The sequence below is a fragment of the Mesoplodon bidens genome, assembly GCF_964165515.1.
Source record: "Mesoplodon bidens genome assembly, chromosome: 2".
In the NCBI taxonomy this organism is placed as follows: domain Eukaryota; kingdom Metazoa; phylum Chordata; class Mammalia; order Artiodactyla; family Ziphiidae; genus Mesoplodon; species Mesoplodon bidens.
The window spans coordinates 149,043,802-149,067,902 of NC_138177.1; the positions used below are offsets into that span (position 1 = coordinate 149,043,802).

At 43.0% G+C, this 24,101-nt stretch overlaps 2 protein-coding genes across 3 annotated transcripts in view; both read left to right on the forward strand.

Annotated features, from left to right (window-relative positions):
* The first annotated feature begins 472 nt into the window (after positions 1-472).
* Positions 473-3,450, forward strand: CCDC163 (CCDC163 homolog). Its single transcript, XM_081214782.1, has 8 exons — positions 473-568; positions 667-1,067; positions 1,118-1,148; positions 1,179-1,260; positions 1,424-1,536; positions 1,731-1,791; positions 2,072-2,139; positions 3,228-3,450. The coding sequence occupies exons 1-8, from the start codon at positions 491-493 to the stop codon at positions 3,339-3,341; spliced, it is 948 nt and encodes a 315-aa protein (XP_081070908.1). The 5' UTR covers positions 473-490; the 3' UTR covers positions 3,342-3,450.
* A 2,577-nt stretch (positions 3,451-6,027) lies between these two features.
* Positions 6,028-24,101, forward strand: part of TESK2 (testis associated actin remodelling kinase 2) — a 134,366-nt gene continuing 116,292 nt past the window's right edge. For both annotated transcript variants that reach the window (XM_081225800.1, XM_081225801.1), the window contains exon 1: positions 6,028-6,355. The gene's annotated coding sequence lies outside the window, so the exon portion shown is untranslated. The remainder of the gene's footprint in view (positions 6,356-24,101) is intronic.

Here is a 24,101-nt window from a genome sequence, read left to right on the forward strand (position 1 = left end):
GGGGTGTGACTGCGCGTGCTGCTTCCAGGGAAACGTAGTTTGGTAGCCTGCATCGCCAGCTGTCTCCAGTAGAGGTGAACTCAGTTTCCCAAGTGGCACCGTGGAGGCCAGAGCGAAGTCGGGCTTTCCCGGCCTACCGTAAGGTTTGAACCGGGCGGCGGCAGTAGTCGCTGGCACAGGTTCGGTGTGATGGTGCAAGTGTCGTGCGTCTGGAGAGGTCTCAACCAAGATTTGGTACCTTTCAACTCCCACCTCATATCTGCGTATCAGGGCATCCCGCTTCTCCTCCAGTTCCCCAAGGACGTTGCTCCCCTGACTAGTCCCAGAGGCGCAGTTTTGGTCTGATACTGCATCCTTACCTTTATTATTGCATCCCTCACTCACCTCTTTAGATCTGACGTTGTGGTCTTTCCTGAGCTGTGCCTTGGGTGTCCACAGTTGGGAGAGCAAGGGTATAAGATGCCAGGGAGCCAGAGCTCTGCCGCAGGCTATGAGTCGGAGCCTGAGCTGGTCTGAGCAGCTCAACGTGCTTCTCAATGCTACTGACGGAAATGTGGCCAGGATTAAGGTGAGGGGGCGCCTGAGTCCCCGCCCTCTGGTTTAGGGGATGTGGGTTAAGGGACTGCAAGACAGAACTCATTGGCCTGTACATTTGTTTTTTTGTAGCAAAGGCTATATCCCCTTGGAGTCTCCACCGCGGGTATTGTTCCTTTTTCTACCTATCCCTCAGCCTTTTCTCTTTCCAGAATCTGCCTTTTTCCAGTGCCTATGCCGTCCATTATTCCTTCCAAATTCCAGCTTTTTCTTTTCCTGAACAAACATTCCCCCCCCCCCCCCCGCAATAGGCTTTGCACTTGTCCCTTCCTTATTCCCTCAGCAGGAGACCTGACTGGGACCTGGATTTCCCCTCATTACTTACCTCCCCAGTCAGGGGTCCAAGCTCAACAGCCTTGGGCTCTAGAGACTCCCATTGTCCCAGAGAGACTAAGTTGGGCTGAGGCCCGTAGTGCATCTTTTCTCTGGGATGAAGTAACGATTCTTCGATCCCAGCTTGATCCCAGGCTCAGGTGAGGCATGGAATCCTACGTGAGTATGTTTGGGGTTTGCGTGAGACGAGGATACCAGGGTTTGGGGGAGCCCCTTACATAGTAGCTCATGTGGTTTTTCTGCCTGGGTAGGTGACTGAGGCACTAAAGCAGGCTGTGCAGGGCCTGCTGGAAGAGCGAGAGCAGCAGAAGTACCAGATCTCTGCCCTAGAAGGTATCTGATCAGTTCTTTTCTTCATATACACAGCCTCATATGTGTGAACACATTTTGTTGCACTCCTGTTGTGTGTGTACTTGTGTCTTGATTTGCAAGTGGAGTCTCTAGGCTCATGTGTGAAGTTCTTAGAGGGGCTGATCCCCAACTTGTCCCACTACAGCATCACTAAGTTTGCTGCAGGGGGGCCCAGAGCAAAGGGTCCTTCTCTTGGAGCAACGCCTGGAGGGGCTGAGAAGGGAACTGCAGGGCCTTCGAAGCCAGGTACAGGAACAGGCCTGAGCCCAAATACAAACAGGACCACAAAAGTGCAGTGCTACCATTGGCCTTCACCAAGAGCTGCAGAATGAGTAAGTGATGGGCAAAACCTCGCCTTCTTCAGGCCTCTGAACTCCTGGTACTCTGGTAGCCTCCTCTGGGCTTGTTAATTGGCTTTAGAATGACACTGCTGTCATCCCTGCAGGCCGTAACTGCTGTGGGAGGAGTCCGAGATTCTTCAGGAGGAATTGAAGTTGCTGCAGGACCAGCTGAGTGAGTAAAAGATTGGGGGTGGGTATGAAGTCACCTGTTCCCTTTTCTGGAAAGCCTTCTTGCTTTCCTAATAAATGACCATAGCTCCGACTGCTTGAGCTTCCTAGAAATCTGGCCAAATATTTTGTCTTACCTCTCATGGTGTGAGTCTAGTCTCCCCAGTCAGCTTGGAAACTTCTCAACAGCTGGACCAGAATGCTTCTGTCCTAGTTTTCAGTGCCAGAGAAGGGGAAGGAAGGAAGTTGGAGAACATCCCCCTTACATTTTCTCTCATCCACAGGCCAGCACCAGGAGCTGCTGCTGAAACAGATGACTGAGGGACGGCAAGCTCAGGCCCACAGCTGGAAGGTAGGACCAGGATCGGACCTATCTGTTCACATCTCCCTTTGGAGGCCCCTTCCTTTCTCTGTCTATCCTGTTTCACAGGCGGGCCAGGATACCCTCTCCTATCCCTATCTCATTCCTTCTCTTCCCTGTGCTGACTCCACCTGCCTCCAAAGCTCTTCTTCCCAAGCCCTCTGCTCCAGGCCATGAGAAACTATCTTTGTCCACATGAGGGTTCCAGGTGTGCTGAAGAGGCTAATTGTGGGGAGGGGGAGTTGCTCCTGGAGAGGGAGAGGTTTGATCCTACCTGGGCCCATGGTCTGGCAGATGTTGGATCAGCTGGAAAGTGGCCAGGAGGGCAAAAGTCACACCCTGGAGGCTGCCAGGACAGAGGTCCAGGAGGCCCGGTGGGAGCACGACCTCCTCAGGTCAGGGAGTATGGGTGCTTGCGGTAGTGGAAGGGATTTGTCTCACAGAGACCAGGCACTAGGGACCAAAGTTCAGCTATCTTAGATTTGAAATGGGCTGGTAGGGGTGGTATGGTAGGGGTTGCAGCCCATACGGGCAGTACTGGGCATTCTTTACTTGACACAGAGTCACGGAGGTATTTCTATATATTTGGAGGATAAAGGCGGAGGGGACTGGAGTCCTAGCCTCAGGAAGGAGGACAGTTCTGTGCTGGGAGGGCCCCCTTGACCCACCATCACCATCTCTGCCTTTGATTCTTTCCCCTTTGCAGGACTTCCGTTCACGTCCTCCAATCTAAGCTGCCCCTGGCTGCCACCTTCGCCATGTCTCTTTCTTCATCTAGCTCTGAAGTCAGTCTTCCAGACAGTAATAGTAGTTGGGAACTTTTAAGGTGGCTAGGTGGGGGTAAGGCATGGTTCTGGGGGAAGCTGAATCTGAATGGTGCCTGGATGCCAGCTGCCTAATTGTTGGACATTGGGTAGAATGGAGTCTCTGCCTCTTTCTTTGTGAATCCATCAGCCTCTGTTGCTCCTTATCCCAAGTCAGGCCTTTATGTCCTTCCCCTTCAGGGCCCACAGCCTAGGTCTGTATGTATCACAGTGCTTGCTGATGATTTGTTCTCTCTTCCCTTTCTTTCCTCTTAGATCTCCAGAGGCATACCCTTTCTAACCTGCAGCCCAACAGCTTTCAGCTCCAGGCCCAGAGCCCTATACTTTAAGGGCCCCAAGATGCTCCTGAGTGACTGTAAGGACTTGTAAGAACAGTAGGATGATGTCTTCTTTGCTCACCTTCCCCTCCAAGGTCCTGTTTCTGGGTCCCCTTCCCCTCTCCTCTTGATCTAGCTGGTGTTTGCCCTCCCTACTGAGGTTTGTCACTGCCTGTCCAGCCTTACCCACAAGCAATAAAATGGTTTAATCCTCCCTGATGTGTTTTCTGTGAATCAGCACCCACATGGGATAGACTCAGCTGTACCTTTTCTTCTTCCCGTGACTTGACTGCTTCCTGTCACCTCTCTCTCTGAAATCCAAGTTCATAGACATTTATAACTGTATCTTCTGAGTGCAAGCCCTGTGCTTAGTGGACGTTGGAAGGAAGAGCTCCCATTCTGGTGGGTAGAATGAGGTAGGACAATGCTCTGGGGCAGTACTGCTATGGGGATGCAGAGGAGGGCAAGACTGCATTTCTGCAGCAGTCTCCTCCTTAGTCTCTCTTCTTTCAGTCTCTACCTCTAGTCCAATGGCGTTCAGGGCTTTTTGACTGTGACCTCCAGTAAGAAATACAGTTTACATTGTAGCATAGTAAATATAAATGTATGTATTTATTAACTGAAACAAATTTCATGATTCAATACTATTCTTACTAAGAGTTATGCACTCTGATATTTCCCATTATATTTTTTAAAATGCTTTGTGGCTCTTGGTTCTGATCCTTCCACCACTTGGTTGCTCTCTGGAAGTATACCTTCCTGGGTAGACTAAGGGAAGCTTTACTTTTTTCTTACCTGGGCTTTGTATTCTAGACAGTGCAGTCCAGGGTTTCCCTAGAAGTAGCAGCATCTCACTGAGGTCTCATTAGGTCTCTTCCAGTGCTAAATACAGCCCCCAAAATAATGTCATTTATCCACCAAGTGGATGTTTATTGAGCATAATACATACCAGTCCTGGTATATATTTGTCCTAAGCTAAGATATGCAGTGGACTCCCATCTCTTAGCTCAGTCTAGCTGGGAAGAGGAGACAGTTATCTGAAATAAAAGCATAATAAAAGGCTGGGGTGAGTAGGGCAGGAATTACTTCCTGTTTTGGGGTACATTCAAGGCCCTGGCCTAATCAGCAGACAGGTCATGAAGGGTGGGCCTTTGACACCTGAATAGCTATAAGGCACTCCTCATGTTTTCTTCCCCCTCAGCATTAGGGAGATTGATGAGAATGGAATGGTAGAGATGAAACCTGGGTCAAACAGAACCTGTTCAAAAAAACAAAACCCAAAAGTTCCCATGAAGGCTCATCTTCCTGCTGAAGCAGATACAAGGAACCCCTGTCTTTTACATCTTTTACTGGGCAGGTGATATATCTGGCATAATGGCACTATTAAATCTACTTGCGACCAGTGCTCTACTTATTTATCAACTACTTTGCATCAAGGTCTGTGGAAGACAGGTTTGCAAGGGTGTCAGGGCTCCAACAGAAACACTAAATAGCAATGTGGAACAATGGTATTTGAACTGTCACCAGGTGGCAGCACATGATTTGTTGCCAGGAGAATGATACAGAAAAGGCTTGCCAAGGGGACTGGGCGATGGTGACCTCTTTTCTCCCTTTAGAGATTCTGTGAGCTATCAATCTTCCTAAAACAGTGTCCTGTAAAGGCTACTCTCCTGCTAAAGAACCTCTGATAATTCTCACAGCATAAAAAAGAAAGGACAAGTTTGGCATTTAAACTGAACCCACATTTAACCTCTTCTCTCTCCATTCTATCTCTTACCACACATCTTTCTTAAACTTTATTGCCACCAAAAATGCACACCACCTATACTCCAACTGTTCAAATCCCACTCATCTGTCAAGACCCTTCCAACAGGAGGCAAGTCTAAAGATGGCAGAAAGGAGGTCTCTAACCCCAGGGAACGTGGGTGCAGGAAGGCCATACTCCACTGTTTGCCTGCTCTTGCCCTGGAAGCTTCAATCTGCTCAGGCATGAGGTCCAGGCGTATGGAAAGCATGAGGAAATATGTGCCTGTTGAACAGCTGAATAACATTCTTATTCCCTACCCTGTTTTCAAGCCAGCTCAAGTGTTAACCTCCTGGAAGAAGCCTTCACCAAATCGAATCTCTTAGTTTAGAGGTATTGCTCGCTCAGCATTTATACCCATTGCTCTTACTATCTCAAGTCGCTAATAATTGTTTCAGTTTTCCCTCCACACTATAGTGAGATCCTGTCCGACTCTGCGTTCGTACGGCTTTTGCCTACTCAAGTCCTTATTCAGCTATATCTTCACCAAGCCAAAAGCCGCGCCAGTAGAATCCATTTTCTGTTGCCTTTATCAATTACCAAGCGCTTATATATTTGGCATTTTGATTGGCCCATTTTGTGTTTACTGTCCCGCCCTCTGAGAGGCTCCTGGGCTCGGGTTTTCCCCAGGTGTATTCCCTCCTTCTTGGTTCCGCCCTTGGTTCCGCCTTTCCCGCACACTGCCTCTTCTGTTTTTACTTCTACTTCCTTCCTATTGGTTCCCTTCCTCCTCCAGAGTTGGCGCTTTGGGCTGATGATTGGCTTGTCTGAACGCCCATTGTGTCCACCCTCATACCACGTGGCATTCCTAGTGCTAATTGGGCAATTCCACTAGCTCGTTTTTCCAGGATTAACGATTGATTGGCTGCTCTGAGGGAGGGCTTGAGAAGAGGGGCGTGACCGTTGAAACCCCGCCTCTGGCTTCCCTGCCCGCCTGAGCAGGAGTTTCAGTCGCTCGCGGCCGGGCAGCCCAGGGCGCTTCCAGCTGCGCTCTTTGGCTAGCCGGCCGGATCATTCTCCTGGCCTCGCCGAACAGGCGGGGGGAGCGGCCCCGACTGCGGGGTCATGGCAGTAGCCTCCTCGTCTTCCGCCGCCGCTGGCCCAGCCGAGTCGCCGGCTTCTGCGCGAGGGAGCCCTACCGCCTCCGCAGGCTAAGAGCCGCTGCCGCCTCCGAGCTGTGAGGGCTACTATGCTCCCTCTTTGCCTCCGCCTCCCCCTCCCGCCCGCGCAGGCACCCCTCTGGCTGCTCAGTCCCGCCTCAGGTAACGCCAAAGGAGCGCGTGGGGCACTAACCCGGGGCACCCCGGCCCGCGTGCGCGGCTGCCACCCGCCTGGGCTTCGGAGCATTGGTGCTCCGGTCTTTTAGCACTGGCAAGACTCCTTCGCTTCCCGGAGCCTCCTCTCAGCGTCTGGGGACACTCCTCGACCCCTTCCCCTACTCTTTTCACTTCCCTCAGGGTCCCGGGACGGCTCCTCCCCCCCACCCCGCGCCTTCTCCCTCCTCACCTTAGAGGCCCGGAACACGTAGAAGTTCCTTCGTATCTGGGACCTGGTCCCCGACTCCTTCAGGCACTTTCCCCACTTCAGAGACTCAGGACTTCTTCGTTTCCTCGGAGAACTCCCGTTTCTGAGACCTCCAGCTCCACCCTGTCAGCTCGCTCAGAGATCTGGACTCCCTCACTTTTCTCAAACGTAACACCCTCGAAAACACCCACTTCTACCCTCGAAAGATACTTCCCTCCCCTCAGACACTACTGACTCATTTTTTTCACTCCTCCCCTGTCATCCCTCCTCTCCGCATCTTTCCTTTTCCCTCCTCTGCCTTTTACCCTTAACTTTGAACACTCTGAACTAAGCCAGTATTCAGATTTAGCTAGAAGTGAAACCGGGTTTGTCGAATTTAAAAACCTTTCAATGATCCCTCTGAAAAAAACTTTGCTAAATAATTTGGACTTTATTCTGTAGGTATGGGAAGCCATTGAAGCTTTTAAGCAGGAGTTTGGTATGGTTGATTATCTCTGGTGAAAATGTGGAGGAAGAATTCAAAGTGAAGAGCGTGGAGGCAGAAAGCCTAGGTAGGCAGGAAAGTAGTGTGCTAATCCAGGTCAGAGGGGAATAGTGGTAGGAAAATGAAGAGAATGGCATGCAGTTCCATGAGATTTCAAAATAGAGTTGAGAGAGTTAGTGGGGGATTTCTAACTTGGCTGATGGGATGGTTTGGTAGTGTTAATTGAAATAGGGAACATAAAGAAGCAATTTTGAGGGAAGGTAATGAATGTGGTTTTGGACAAGTTTAGTTTGAGGTGTTTTTCAGGTATCATTGTGGGTAGATGGAAATTTGGGTCTGAAAACTGGGAGAAAGTTTGGAACTGAAAACATATATTTGAGGGTCAACAAAGAGTATATATATGGGGGATATTTGAAGCCTTAGTATGGGATGGTAATACTGAAAGAAGAGAAGAAAAGGGCTGTGGACCAGAAGGAATATCGTTTAAAGGGTAATAGACACTGAGAAAGAGAGGTTAAAACAGTGGGACAAGAACTGGAACAGAATGGCATTATGATAGAAGCCAAAGGAAGAAAGGGTTTCAAGAAGGGAGAGGGCGACCATCAGTGTATGATGTGGTGTATGACCAGTATAATGAGAATTCGGAAGAAACCACTGAATTTAGTAATTAGGAGATCACTTGCTTTCTTTGAAAGACACTTTAGATAGCGTGATGGTGGGAATGATGGCAGTAGTCAGATCGGGATGGATTGAGGAGCAAATGTGAGACAGTGACTAAAATTACTCTTTCAACAACTGTGGTTGTGAAGGAGAGCTGATAGTGAAACACCTTTGTTGAGGTTATGCTATATGCCAGGTATCATAAAGATGTGTTATAGATCACAACAGCCTTGTTTATGTATCAGTATCCCTCTTTTACAGTTGGGAAGGCTATAGGCAAGAATCTGAAAAAGTCTGTCTAGCTCTGAAACCTGTGTTCTTTCCACTATGGCACATGTGTGTTTTTCTTTTTAGTATGGTAGGTTGAGGGGAAATTTTATTTAGGAGATACGTTGGGCATTTCATTCTTTGACACCAAAAGGATAGACATCGAGATGGATAATGATGTGGTAGGAGGGAAGGAAGGTGAGAGAGTTTAAAAGATGGTTTTATTTTGTTGATGTGATCAGTTATCTGTGGAGACGTCAATTATCTTTGGAGACTGGAGGAACTATGGTGAGTTTCTGGCTTGAGTATTATGGCCATGGAAATATTCAATGGAAAATGAAAGAGGAATGGACTAAGGATTCTTTTTTAAATTAATTAATTTATTTTTATTTTTGGCTGCGTTGGGTCTTCGTTGCTGCACGTGGGCTTTCTCTAGTTGCGGCGAGCGGGGACTACTCTTCATTGCAGTGTGCAGGCTTCTCATTGCGGTGGCTTCTTGTTGCAGAGCACGGGCTCTAGGCGTGTGGGCTCAGTAGTTGTGGCTCGCAGGCTCAGTAGTTGTGGTGCACAGGCTTAGTTGCTCCGCGGCATGTGGGATCTTCCCGGACCAGGGCTCCAACCTGTGTCCCCTGCATTGGCAGGCATATTCTTAACCACTGCGCCACCAGGGAGGGAAGTCCCTGGATTAAGGATTAAATAAAAAAGATTGCTGACACATTTAAGCCCAGTTAAAGTTAGAAATATATATTTGTAGTGGGGCCCAGGAGCATGCATTTTCCACTCCAGCTGCCTAAGAGCAAGAGGGCAAAAAAGATGATTGGGTTGATCCAGAATTGGAATTTACAAGAAAGAAAGGTAAAATGGAGAGTAATTTTACATTGCTAGTGATAGTGTGGGAGGTATGATGGTATGATGCACTTTGAGCGTCAGAGCTGGGGCTGTGAGAAATAAAACCTTCATTGGGGCTGGTGTACTTGGAGAATAAGGAGACAATCAGAAATGTGGTTGAAGACTCGGTTTTGTAAGAAAAATAGAATGAGAAAGCTGAGAGTTCAGTATAAACATAGTTTCAACGTAAAACAAAAAACATTGTAGGGACTTCCCTGGTGGCGCAGTGGTTAAGAATCTGCCCACCAATGCAGGGGACACGAGTTCGAGCCCTGGTCTGGGAAGATCCCACATGCCGCGGATCAACTAAGCCTGTGCACCACAACTACTGAGCCTGTGCTCTAGAGCCCGCGAGCCACAACTACTGAAGCCCGCGTGCCTAGAGCCCATGCTCTGCAACACGAGAAACCACCACAATGAGAAGCCTGCGCACCACAATGGAGTAGCCCCCACTCGCTGCAACTAGAGAAAGCCCACGCACAGCAATGAAGACCCAACGCAGCCAAAATAAATGAATGAATGAACGAATGAACAAATAAATAAATAAATAAACTTAAAAAAACCCACAAAAAACCAGAGTGTAACTGTCTCAGTGCTGTTGAAGGGGAATAGACGTATAGATTATTGAAGTAGTGGGAGGTTAAGGGGCTATAAAGGATATTGATATGTCATCAATATGGATGTCATAGTTGCCCACAATGAAGCGGGAAATGGAACAGAGGAGATAATGGGTCCTATATGTGGGGCTGCTCAGAACTAAGGGACCCAGAATTGAGTTGGACATTCCTTGGCACTTGTTTAAAAGCAGTACTAGATGGTACAGATATTTGTGTGTGAATTAATGTCGAGATCCTTAAATACTTGATGCCCTGTATGTATGATGTATTATTCTCTCAAACCGATGTCTATTTGGGATGGTCTCAAACACAGATCTTTTGTGATTTGGAATATGATAGGCCTGTTTAGTTCTGTTTAAAAGTGTATGTGCTGAGAAGCTAGACTAGGGAATCTCCAACCCAGTATCCCCAGTGACATTTTGTACTTACATTATTTGTAAAAAGTAAATTACACATTTACATATTTACATGTACTCATTCCCTGACTTATTTAGAGTAGAAAGCTGACTTGTTTTAATTATTTTTTCTCTATGTGAAAGTGTTTATAAATATAATCTTCGTGTCGTACATTTCATCTTTCTGCAAAATGAATGTTGTGTTGGAATTTGAAATCTATGATAAGGGCTTTTATGAGAATTTTGTCTCCTTCTGGTAAATGAAGCCCAAGTATTACATTGTATAGTGTGGGTGATGGTGAATGTTTTGGGCCAACAATGAGTATTATACTGTTTTCCAAGTCATCATATGGAGATGACGTCAATGTAGTCTCACTGGTGTTATTTCTACTGAGCACTCGGAGTGGTTGTTTCAGAGAAAGGCTTACTTGTGATAATTTTTAAATCTTACATTCCTGAAAATTTCAGAAAAGCAGTGTGATATAAGGAAAAAAATGGAAGTCCTAACTGTCATCAACCCTGTTATGATTAGTTATATGATTGTAGGCAAATTTTTTATCCTCTGAGCGTTAGTTTTTTTTAATTTAATTTTTGAATAGGTAATACATTCAAATGGTTAAATAAATAGCCGAATATTTATATATTTTATATAAACAGTGAAAGTCTCACTCCTATGCCTATTCCTCATCCATGCAGTTCCATGTCCCTTGCCCAACCACTTTTACTGGTTTCTTTACACTCTTTTAGACTTCCTTTAGGCAAACGCTTACAATTATGAATGTATTTTTCCTACTTTTCATGCAAAAGTTAGTCCATAGTCCCCACTGTTCTGCACCTTCAACCCATTACCCCCAAAATGCTTTTTCACTTAATGTATCTTGGAGATCTTTCCAGATCAGTACATAGAGAGTTTCTGCTTTTTTTCAAAAAATCTGCACAGTATTTCATTGAATGGATGTATCATAATTTAACTAGTTCCTTATTGTTGTACATGTGTGTTGCTTCTACTCTTTTGATATTATAAGCAATTCTGTAATGGAGACCCTTGAACATGTGTCATTTTACATGTGTGCAAGGATATTTGTGGGATCACTTTATAGAAAGTGGGATTTCTAAGTCAAAGGATATATGCATTTATAATTGTGAAATATGTTGCCAAATTGCTTCCCTTTGGGGTTGCTCCAAAATGTGCATTGCCTGTTCACTCACCATTAGCTGTATCATAGCTAATACTTACATGGTACTTACTGTGTACCAGATACTGTTCTAAGTGCTTTATATACATTACTTCATTTTATCTTAATAACATCCTTTGAGGTAGGTACTGTTATTATCTCCATTTTTCAGATTAATAATTTGAGGAATAGAGACTTTAAGTGATTTGCCCAAATCATACAGTTACTGTGGCAGAAATTCAAACCAAGTATTCTGGCTTCAGGATTGGTGTTACTAAGATTATGTTTTACTGTTATCAAACTTGAATTTTTGCCAATCTGATAGAGAAAAATGATACCTCAGAGTAGTTTTAAGTTTTAAAATATTATGTTAAGGTTAAGGATCTTTTTATATTGTTTGATCACTCATGTTTCCTTTTCTGTAAACTACGTGTTTAAATTCTTTACCTGTTTTTCTTTTGAGTCATAGGTCTCTTTCCTATTGATTTTTAAGTTTCTCTCTCTTTTTATATATGATATAAATATGTATATATATTTATGTATTGATATATATGTATTTATATATGTATATATATCATATATACATGTGATAAGATAAATTTTTTTGTCTGGGGTATGTATTGCAAATATTTTCCCATTTTGACATTTGTCTTCTGACTTCTTTTATTCCCATGCAATACTTTTAGATTTTTATGTAGACAGACTTATCAATCTTGTCTTCTATGGCTTTTGGATTTTGAGTCATAGTTAGAAAGACCTTCTTCATCTCAGTCATTAGTTTTTTAATCTATCCAGTGGGAATAAGAAAATAGAATTATTGTGAAGGTCAAAGTGCTTTGTGAACTGTAAACTGTAAATCATTATACAGATGAAATATGGTGTTACTTATTAATTTGTCTTCTGAACAAATTGTATAGAGGTTGTCATCTCTTCTCCTGCATTAAATGGAATAGGATGACAAATTTTTGTTTTCTGCAGTGTGGGAAACTAGGGTGATATTGATCTTGTGGTCAGTGTTTTTCTTGGACAATTTGCATGGGATCTTTTTCAAAAGTAAGGCACAGTGGAAATCCTGAAGTATTTTTGCATACTTTAGTCTTTGTTCTTTGTATTAGGTATAATTGGAATCTGACTAAAAGTTCTCAAAAATTGTTTTGCTTTCACATTAGCTATGGTTGACAAATTTGCACATTATTTACTTTGGTTATTGTATTCCTACTGATTGGTAGGAATTTGTAATTTGGGAGGACCCCTCACTTTTGTGTGTGTGTGTAAGATTATAAAATTAATGCATGTTCATTGAGGAGGAATTGGGGAATAGAGATGACTTTAAATTATTCAAATCTCCCCAAGATTCAAAGAGTTAATAGCCAATGTTAACATTTTGGACTCTCAGGATTCTTTTTTTTTTTTTTTTTTTTTTTCGGTACGTGGGCCTCTCACTGTTGTGGCCTCTCCCATTGCGGAGCACAGGCTCCAGACGCGCAGGCTCAGGGGTCATGGCTCACGGGCCCAGCAGCTCCGCGGCATGTGGGATCTTCCCGGACCAGAGCACGAACCCGTGTCCCCTGCATCGGGAGGCGGACTCTCAACCACTGAGCCACCAGGGAAGCCCTCAGGATTCTTTTTGTGTATGTGTTTGCATTGTCATTACCAACTCCCTAGGGTTAGGCATAGTGCCTGGCCCTTAGTAGGTGCTAAATAAATATTTGTTGACTGAGTGAATGAAAGAATGAATATGTTTTTACATAGGAAGTACGGAATCTCAATGTCTTATTTATTTTCATTTTTTTATCCACTGTAGATTTTGATTCATATAGTAGTATTAAAATTTGTATGCCATAATTCATTTGGAGGTGAGTAAGTTCAAGTCTAACCCTCACGGAACTCAGAGTCCAGTGAAAGAGACAGATAAGCAACAATTAAAATACTGTGTGATAACTATAATAACAGAGCTTTGTGGAAGGCATTATCAAAACACAGAAAAAAGAGATTGAGGGGTCAGAGAACACTTCCCATATGAGATGATCACTGGAGAGCCATGTAGAAGAGGTCAAGAAGAACATGCCAGGGAGAAGGAATATTCCTTCTAGGTATTGAAGTGTGAGCAAGACTCTACAAGTAGTTCTCTGTGTTTGGAGCAGATTGTGTCTGTGGGTAGAGGAATAGAGATAGATGAGGCTAGAGATGTGGGCAGGGGGCAGATAAGAAAGAGCCTTTGTATCACACATGAAAAGTTCTCAAAAGTTTACTTATTTTAGAGAATAGATTGGGAGAGGTGTGAGAGTGAAGATAGGAGGACCAAGAAGATGTTAACTGAGCACAACAGCTGGAATGAGATGAACATCACTTAAGCCAAGTTAGGAGGGGAAAGCTACACTTGAAAGGAGGGTTAAGTCTGGGGGCTAATGATTAGGCCAGTTTTAGTAGAGCAAAGTCTTTGAATGCCAAGCTAAGGAATTTTATATGCAGCAAATGTCATTGAATTTTTAAAAAAAATTTTAAAAGTTTTATTTTTGGCTGCGTCGGGTCCTCGTTGCTGCATGTGGGCTTTCTCTAGTTGTGGCGAGTGGGGCCGACTCTTCGTTGTGGTGTGCGGGCTTCTCATTGTGGTGGCTTCTCTTGTTGCGGAGCACGGGCTCCAGGCGCACGGACTTCAGTAGTTATGGCACACGGGCTCAGTAGTTGTGGTGCACGGGCTTAGCTGCTCCGCAGCATGTGGGATCTCCCCAGATCAGGGATCGAACCCGTGTCTCCTGCATTGGCAGGCAGATTCTTAATCACTGCGCCACCAGGGAAGCCGCCATTGAATTTTTTTTTTAACTGTCATGTGTGTTATGTGAACTGTTACAGGTTGCAGTTTGCTTCCTTCCCACTAGTCTGAAATGATGTTGAAATCTTTCATGCTTATGAAATAGTAGAGATATTATCAAAGACAATTGTATTTAAACAGAAGTGAAATTTCAGACTGGAATATGACCCTTTATTTGAAAAAAATATATGTATATATATATTAAAGAACTATGAAAGTAGGCATTGTTTGAAAATACCTTTTATAATAGTTATGTACTCTTTCCTTTGGATTCTTAAGACCAGATAACTCTCTGGCATGGTAAGGCTCTGGTCTTGTTGAAGCTTTACAGCAAGTATAAGGAAATCACATTAAAAGTCCTCTTAAAGCTCCATAGTTACATTAGAGAATACATTTTTAACTGGAATTGGAATTTTTTTCCTGAATTTAAATCAGAAAGAAAATATTTTAAGGAAGCAAACCCCTTTCAGAAAGTTAAAGAAATGCCAGGGAGTATGCTGTAGTTAATATGAATTTGGTCGAATTACTACAGGTCAGCTTTTATATTTGTATTTCTGTATATTAATAATTAAATGCTTTAAGAGACTCATGTTCATTATACATTGATTGTGAAATTATGTTCAGTTTGCTATATTTATTGTCAATATAACATTACAGAAAGTTTAGAATAAGAGTAAAGAATAAGTCATAAATTTTCAACCCAAAATAACATTATCACTTTGGTATAATTCCTTTATTTTTTCCAGTGCATACTTTTATATAATTATAATCATTGATTATTCAATTTTTGTATTTTTGCCCCTCCCTCTTCCTACTTAACATATAAATTTCATCTCATGTAGTCTAAGCTATTGTAGTGGGAGGGATGAAAGGGTGATTTTTAGCTGTTCTAAGCTTTTTGTTGTTGTTGTTGTTGTTGTACGCGGGCCTCTCACTGCTGTGGCCTCTCCTGTTGCGGAGCACAGGCTCCGGACGCGCAGGCCCAGCGGCCACGGCTCACGGACCCAGCCGCTTCGTGGCATGTGGGATCTTCCCGGACCGGGGCACGAACCCGTGTCCCCTGCATCAGCAGGCGGACTCTCAACCACTGCGCCACCAGGGAAGCCCTGTTCTAAGCTTTTAATCTTCATTTTTTAAACAAAAGTAATGGAAGATCATTGTAAAAAAGCTGAACAGAAATTTATTCCATAAAAAATGAGTCTTGGGACTTCCCTGGTGGCACAGTGGTTAAGAATCCACCTGCCAATGCAGGGGACATGGCTTTGAACCCTGGTCTGGAAAGATCCCACATGATGGGGAGCAACTAAGCCCATGCGCCACAACTACTGAGCCTGTGCTCTAGAGCCTGCGAACCACAACTACTGAGTCCACATGCCACAGCTACTGAAGCCCGCGCGCCTAGAGCCTGTGCTCTACAACAAGAGAAGCCACTGCAATGAGAAGCCCACGCACTGCAAGGAAGAGTAGACCCCGCTTGCCACAACTAGAGAAAACCCGCATGCAGCAACGAAGACCCAACACAGCCAAAAATAAATTTTTTAAAAAAAGAGTCTTTCTTATAATCACCTCTTCCACCAAGATAAAGTTTAATATATGCATTCCTTTAAATTGTTTTTTTAGATATATACTGTTTACTATTATATTAAAAAATAAAAATACGATTGCACTATACATTCTATTTTGCCAACAGTGACACTGTCAAGTGACAATACCAATATATTGGTATTGTCACTTGACAGTGAAACTTGGACATCTCTCCATGTTAGTATATATAGAATTTACCTCATTCTTTTAATGACTATATAATACACTATTTGGATGTACTCCAGTTTATTTAACCTACTCTACTGATGGACATTTGGATTGTCTCCAGTTTTTTTCTGTTACTGACAACATGTAAGTTAATACATTCTTGTACATTTATCTTATGTCTGCTTATAGTAACTGTCACTTTTAATGGCTATAAAGTATATTCCCTTTAGTGGAAATAATACACTTGAGAGAGAAATAAGATTGAAAAATATTTTTTGGTGAATATTTTTTGACAATACTTCATGTTATTAATTTTGTTTTGCCTTTTATCAGATTCCTCCTTTGACCTTTGTAATGTAAACTATAGAAGAGCCTGCCCTAACCCCAGGAATATAACTTCCTTTTTCTCTTGATTGCTTTCTTTCCCAGCCTCTGAAATAGACTTCTAACCACTTTATCAGAAGAGGTGAGTTGCCTGTTTGACCTAAGTGGTCTTCTTAAAATCAAATAGGAAAATTTATCAAAATAAAGATTATCCTGGAAATTTATTTATTTATTTATCTATTTATTTTATTTATTTATTTTTGGCTGCGTTGAGTCTTTGTTGCTGTGCGTGGGCTTTCTCTAGTTGTGGCAAGTGGGGGCTACTCTTCGTTGAGGTGTGTGGGCTTCTCATTGCAGTGGCTTCTCTTGCTGTGGAGCACGGGCTCTAGGCACGCGGGCTTCCGTACTTGCGGCACGCGGGCTCTAGAGTGCAGGCTCAGTAGTTGTGGCACATGGGCTTAGTTGTTCTGCGGGATGTGGGATCTTCCCGGACCAGGGATTGAACCTGTGTCCCCTGCCTTAGCAGGTGGATTCTTAACCACTGGACCACTAGGGAAGTCCTATCCTGGAAATTCATAATCCTCTTAGTACTTTAGCATCTCAGCTTATTTGAATGGGTCTAATATCAATCGGTTGATCTTGTGTCAAGCTTCATGTTCCAGCATAAAAAGTTTTAGATACATTTAGTGTACTTAGAAGATCAGAAACTATGTTTTTTATATCCAGATTATGGGAAATAATAATCCTACTCAATTCTGTCCTAGTTAGATCATATATGTAATATTGTGTACATTTTTTTGCTATTGTGTTTTAGAGGAGCTTTGACAGTTTGGAGGGCAATTAAGGTTAAACTTTAAAGAAGATAACCGGGGAGCTCTTGATGCCATGTTTCATGGAAAACTTGAAAGACTTGTGTATATGTCCCCTGGAGAAAACTTGGTAACTGAAAAGGTATCATAAAGAAGAAAACCAGACTTAATTTGTTGTATACTTGCAGCATCCGGAACTAGGATTAAGCTTGGGCTGGGGAAGAGAGAGGAAAGGGAATTCATTTTTATTGAATGCTTACTGTGTGTTATGCACCCTGCCTTTTGCTTCATTTATGCATTTTTATCCTTTAATTCCTTAGTGTGTTGTCATTAATTCTCATTATAACTCAGTGAGATATCGTTAATATTTGCCTCTATTTTATAAATGAGGGGGAGAAGTTAAGTAACATGCCCAAGATGATTCAGCTACTAAGCTGGAATCAGAATTTTTAAAACTTGTCTTGATTAATTTATTTTGGTCACATACGTATGTTTTAAATAATATGTAACAGTGTTATTTTAGAAAAAAATTTTTTTCTGCTTTCATTTCATGAAATTTTATGTCTTTACATGCTTTTTCAATTTCAGTATCTTTGCCATCACTAGATCTTTTCTGAATTATCTAGCACAGTTTGCTGTGGTATATCATCTGCTCTTCCCTCTAAGCTCTTTTATTGTTTTATTCTAGCAAAATTTTTTTTAGTAGATCTTGAGATTTTTAACTTAACTGTGATGCTATTTATTTATTTATGGCTACGTTGGGTCTTCATTGCTGTGCGTGGGCTTTCTCTAGTTGTCACAGGTGGGGGCTACTCTTCATTTCGGTGCATGGGCTTGTCATTGCTGTGGCTTCTCTTGTTGCAGAGCATAGGCTCTAGGCATGTGGGCTTCAGTATTTGTGGCACATGGGCTCCAGTAGTTGTGGCTTGCGGGCTCTAGAGCGCAGGCTCAGTATTTGTCACACACGGGCTTAGTTGCTCTGCGGCATGTGGGATCTTCCCGGAGCAGGGATCGAACCCATGTCCCCTGCATTGGTAGATGGATTCTTAACCACTGCGCCACCAGGGAAGCCCTGGATTCTTTTTTTTTTAACATCTTTATTGGAGTTATAATTGCTTTACAATAGTGTGTTAGTTTCTGCTTTATAACAAAGTGAATCAGCTGTACATATGTCCCCATATCTCTTCCCTCTTGCGTCTCCCTCCCTCCCACCCTCCCTATCCCACCCCTGTAGGTGGTCACAAAGCCCCAAGCTGATCTCCCTGTGCTATGTGGCTGCTTCCCACTAGCTATCGGTTTTACATTTGGTAGTGTATATATGTCCATGCCACTCTCTCACTTTGTCCCAGCATACCCTTCCCCCTCCCCATGTCTTCAAGTCCATTCTCTAGTAGGTCCGCGTCTTTATTCCTGTCCTGCCCCTAGGTCTTTCATGACCTTTTTTTTTTTTAGATTCCATATATATACGTTAACATATGGTATTTGATTTTCTCTTTCTGACTTACTTCACTCTGTATGACAGACTCTAGGTCCATCCACCTCACTACAAATAACTCAGTTTCATTTCTTTTTATGGCTGAGTAATATTCCACTGTATATATGTACCACATCTTCTTTATCCATTCATCTGTTGATGGACACTTAGGTTGCTTCCATGTCCTGGCTATTATAAATAGAGCTGCAGTGAACACTGTGGTACATGACTGTTTTTGAATTATGGTTTTCTCAGGGTATATGCCCAGTAGTGGGATTGCTGGGTCGTATGGTAGTTCTATTTTTAGTTTTTTAAGGAACCTCCATACTGTTCTCCATACTGGCTGTATCAATTTACATTCCCACCAACAGTGTAAGAGGATTCCCTTTTCTCCACACCCTCTCTGGCATTTATTGTTTGTAGATTTTTTGATGATGGCCATTTTGACTGTTGTGAGATGATATCTCATTGTAGTTTTGATTTGCATTTCTCTAATGATTAATGATGTTGAGCATTCTTTCATGTGTTTGTTGGTAATCTAATGTCTATTTAGGTCTTCTGCCCATTTTTGGATTGGGTTGTTTGTTCTTTTTTTTTTTTTTTTTTTTTTTTTTCGGTATGTGGGCCTCTCACTGTTGTGGCCTCTCCCGTTGCGGAGCACAGGCTCCGGACGCACAGGCTCAACGGCCATGGCTCACAGGCCCAGCCGCTCCGCGGCACGTGGGATCCTCCCAGACCGGGGCACGAACCCGTGTCCCCTGCATCGGCAGGCAGACTCTCAACCACTGCGCCACCGGGGAAGCCCGGTTGTTTGTTCTTTTGATATTGACCTGCATGAGCTGCTTGTAAATTTTGGAGATTAATCCTTTGTCCTTTGCTTCATTTGCAAATATTTTCTCCCATTATGAGGGTTGTCTTGGTTGTCTTTTCGTCTTGTTTATGGTTTCCTTTGGTGTGCAAAAGCTTTTAAGTTTCATTAGGTCCCATTTGTTTATTTTTGTTTTTAGTTCCATTTCTCTAGAAGGTGGGTCAAAAAGGATCTTTCTGTGATTTATGTCATAGAGTGTTCTGCCTATGTTTTCCTCTAAGAGTTTGATAGTGTCTGGCCTTACATTTAGGTCTTTAATCCATTTTGAGTTTATTTGTGTGTATGGTGTTCGGGAGTGTTGTAATTTCATTCTTTTACATGTAGCTGTCCAGTTTTCCCAGCACCACTTATTGAAGAGACTGTCTTTTCTCCATTGTATATTCTTGCCTCCTTTATCAAAAATAAGGTGACCATATGTGCGTGGGTTTATCTCTGGGCTTTCTATCCTGTTCCGTTGATCTATATTTCTGTTTTTGTGCCAGTACCATACTGTCTTGATTACTGTAGCTTTGTAGTATAGTCTGAAGTCAGGGAGCCTGGTTCCTCCAGCTCCATTTTTCTTTCTCAAGATTGCTTTGGCTATTCGGGGTGTTTTATGTTTCCATACAAATTGTGAAATTTTTGGTTCTAGTTCTGTGAAAATGCCAGTGGTAGTTTGATAGGGATTGCATTGAATCTGTAGATTGCTTTGGGTAGTATAGTCATTTTCACAATGTTGATTCTTCCAATCCAAGAACATGGTATATCTCTCCATCTATTTGTATCGTCTTTTTTTTTTTGCGGTACGCGAGCCTCTCACTGTTGTGGCGTCTCCCGTTGCGGAGCACAGGCTGTGGATGCGCAGGCTCAGCAGCCATGGCTCACGGGCCCAGCTGCTCCGCGGCATGTGGGATCTTCCCGGACCGGGGCATGAACCCGTGTCCTTGCATCGGCAGGCGGACTCTCAACCAGTGCGCCACCAGGGAAGCCTCTATTTGTATCATCTTTAATTTCTTTCATCATTGTCTTATAGTTTTCTGCATACAGGTCTTTTGTCTTCTTAGGTAGGTTTATTCCTAGGTATTTTATTCTTTTTGTTGCAATGGTAAATGGGAGTGTTTCCTTAATTTCTCTTTCAGATTTTTCATCATTAGTGTATAGGAATGCAAGAGATTTCTGTGCATTAATTTTGTATCCTGCTACTTTACCAAATTCATTGATTAGCTCTAGTAGTTTTCTGGTAGCATCTTTAGGATTCTCTATGTATAGTATGCCATCTGCACACAGTGACAACTTTACTTCTTCTTTTCCAATTTGGATTCCTTTTATTTCTTTTTCTTCTCTGATTGCTGTGGCTAAAACTTCCAAAACAATGTTGAATAATAGTGGTGAGAGTGGGCAACCTTGTCTTGTTCCTGATCTTAGTAGAAATGGTTTCAGTTTTTCAGGATTCTTTTTTTTAATTGACAAATAGTTTATCATCTTTTGTTTCTGAAGCCTTTTTTGTTACTATTATGAGAAAAATGTAACAAACACCCATTTACCCATATAAGAATTGTATATAACAATTAACATTTTGTAAAATTTACTATATCTTTTTTTTTTCTGATATATTTTACCACAAGTAGAGACATGATATTTCACTTCTATTTCTGTGTGCATCTCCAAAAGGAAGTCTTATACAATCTTAATATCATTATCACACTTAAATTAATAGAACTTTCTATTATCAGCTAATAGTAGTTCTTATTAAAATTTCCCCAGCTCTCTTTTATAACTAGTTTGTTCAAATCAAGATCCAGTAAAGTATCATTACTGTATTTAGTTGTTAAAATTCTTAATTCTCCTTCAGAGTCAGAATTTGAATATAGTACTGTGCTTTCTCTATGCTTTCCTTTCCTTGTATCGAAAAAGCTTTGTAACAATCAGAACTTTTCAATAATAGAACAGGCATGGAGGAATTAGTGAGCTCTTTGTTAGTGGTGTTGTTTCAGTAGGCTGAGTTAACTTTGGCCTCTGTAGTGTCCAATCCAGTGGACACTTTTCTTCATATTATTTGACTGATTTGTGACATCTGATATGTTTGTCATTCCCACCTTTTTTTAAAAATAAATTTATTTATTTATTATTGGCTGCATTTGGTCTTAGTTGCTGTGTGCAGGCTTTTCTCTAGTTGTGGTGAGTGGGGGGCTACTCTTTGTTATGTTGCACGGGCTTCCAATTGTGGTGGCTTCTCTTGTTGTGGAGCACAGGCTCTAGACACACGGGCTTCAATAGCCGTGGCTTGCAGGCTCTAGAGTGCAGGCTCAGTAGTTGTGGCTCGTGGTCTTAGTTGCTCCGCGGCATGTGGGATCTTCCCAGACCAGGGCTTGAACCTGTGTCCCCTGCATTGGCAGGTGGATCCTTAACCACTGCGCCACCAGGGAAACCCTGTCGTTCCCACCTTTGACCTGTGTGACTTACTTCCTCTTGGTTTTATTCTTACCTGTGTTGTTTCTTTTTGTCCTGTATATGTTGATGTTCCCTTGGCCTCTTTTAAAAAAATAAAATAAATTAAAAAAAGATAAATAATTTGGCTGCATTGCATCTTCGTTGCTGCATGCAGGCTTTCTCTAGTTGTGGCATGTGGGCCCTAGGGAGCACAGGCTTCAGTAGTTGAGGCACATGGGCTCAGTAGTTGAGGCGCGTGGGCTCTAGGGCTCACGGGCTTCACTACTTGTGGTACGTGGGCTCAGTAGTTGTGGCTCATGGACTCTAGAGCACAGGCTCAGTAGTTGTGGCGCATGAGCTTAGTTACTGTGCGATGTGTGGGATCATCCTGGACCAGGGTTCGAACCTGTGTCCCCTGCATTAGCAGGTGGATTCTTAACCACTGCACCACCAGGGAAGTCTGCATGTATCTTTCTGAATTAGAGTTTTGTCTGCATATATGCCAAGGAGTGGGATTGCTGGATCATATGGCAACTCTATTTTTAGTTTTTAAAGGAACCTCCATACTGTTTTCCATAGTGGCTGCACCAATTTGTATTCCCACCAACAGTGTAGGAGGGTTCCCTTTTATCCACACCCTCTTCATCACTTATTATTTGTAGACTTTTTAATCATGGCCATTCTGACAAGTGTTTTGCATTTCTCTAATAATTAACGGTGTTGAGCACCTTTTCATTTGCCCATTGGCCATCTGTATGTCTTCTTTGGAGAAATGTCTGTTTAAGTCTTCTGCCCATTTTTTGATTGGGTTGTTTTTTTTTGTTATTGAGTTGTATGAGCTGTTTGTATATTTTGGAAATTAAGCCCTCATTGGTTGCATCGTGTGCAGATATTTTCTCCCAATCTGTAGGTTGTCTTTTCATTTTGTTTATGGTTTCCTTTTGCTGTGCAAAAGCTTGTAAGTTTGATTAAGTCCCATTTGTTTATTTTTGCTTTTATTTCTATTGCCTTGGGAGACTGACCTAAGAAAATAGTGGTACAATTTATGTCAGAGAATGTTTTGCCTATGTTCTCTTCTAGGAGTTTTATGGTGTCATGGCTTATATTTAAGTCTTTAAACCATTTTGAGTTTACTTTTGTGTATGGTGTGAGAGAGTGTTCTAACTTCACTGATTTCTATGCAGCTGTCCAACTTTTCCTAACATCACTTGCTGAAGAGACTGTCTTTTCTCCATTGTATATTCTTGCCTCCTTTGTTGAAGATTAATTGACTGTAGGTGTGTGGGTTTATTTCTGGGCTTTCTATTCTGTTCCATTAAGCATATGTCTGTTTTTGTGCCAATACCACACTGTTTTGATTACTGTAGCTTTGTACTATTGTCTGAAGTCTGGGAGGGTTATGCCTCCTGATTTGTTTTTTTCCTCAGGATTGCTTTGGCAATTCTGGGTCTTTTATGGTTTCATATAAATTTTAGGATTATTTGTTCTAGTTATGTGAAAAGTGTCATGGGTAATTGATAGGGATCACATTAAATCTGTAGATTGCTTTGGGTTTTTCCTCACCTTTAAAATTTTTTTTATTTATTCTTTTTACTTTTCAGTTTTTTTGGCTGTACCACGAGGCTTGTGGATCTTTGTTCCCCAACCAGGGATTGATCCTGGGCCATGGCAGTGAAAGCTCCGAGTCCTAACCACTACACGGCCAGGGAATTCCCATTTTGTTCACCTTTTTTTTTTTTTTTTTTTTTGCGGTACACGGGCCTCTTACTGTTGTAGCCTCTCCCGTTGTGGAGCACAGGCTCCGGACGCGCAGGCTCAGCAGCCATGACTCACGGGCCTAGCTGCTCTGCGGCATGTGGAATCTTCCTGGACCGGGGCACGAACCCGTGTCCCCTGCATCGGCAGGTGGACTCTCAACCACTGCGCCACCAGGGAAGCCCTGTTCACCTTTTTTTTTTTTTTTTTTTTTTTTTTTGCTGTACGCGGGCCTCTCACTGCTGTGGCCTCTCCCGCTGCGGAGCACAGGCTCCGGACACACAGGCTCCGCGGCCATGGCTCGCGGGCCCAGCCGCTCCGCGGCATGCGGGACCCTCCGGGATCAGGGCACGAACCCGTGTCCCCTGCATCGGCAGGCGGACTCTCAACCACTGCGCCACCAGGGAAGCCCCCCTGTTCACCTTTTTAAAGTCACTTCTTTGGGACTTCCCTGGTGGTCCAACAGTTAAGACTCTGTGCTCCCAATGCAGGGGGCCTGGGTTCGATCCCTGGTCAGGGAACTAGATCCTGCATGCTGCAACTAAGCTGCAACTAAAAAAAAAAGATTCCGCATGCCGCAACTAAGACCCAGCACAGCCAAATAAATAAATAAATAAATAAATATTAAAAAAAGAAAACAAACTTGTAATGCCCTGTACCTTGTGGGAACCCAATTAACATTTGACTTTTTTTTTTTTTTTTTTTTTTTTTTTTGCGGTACGCGGGCCTCTCACTGTTGTGGCCTCTCCTGTTGCAGAGCACAGGCTCCGGATGCGCAGGCTCAGTGGCCATGGC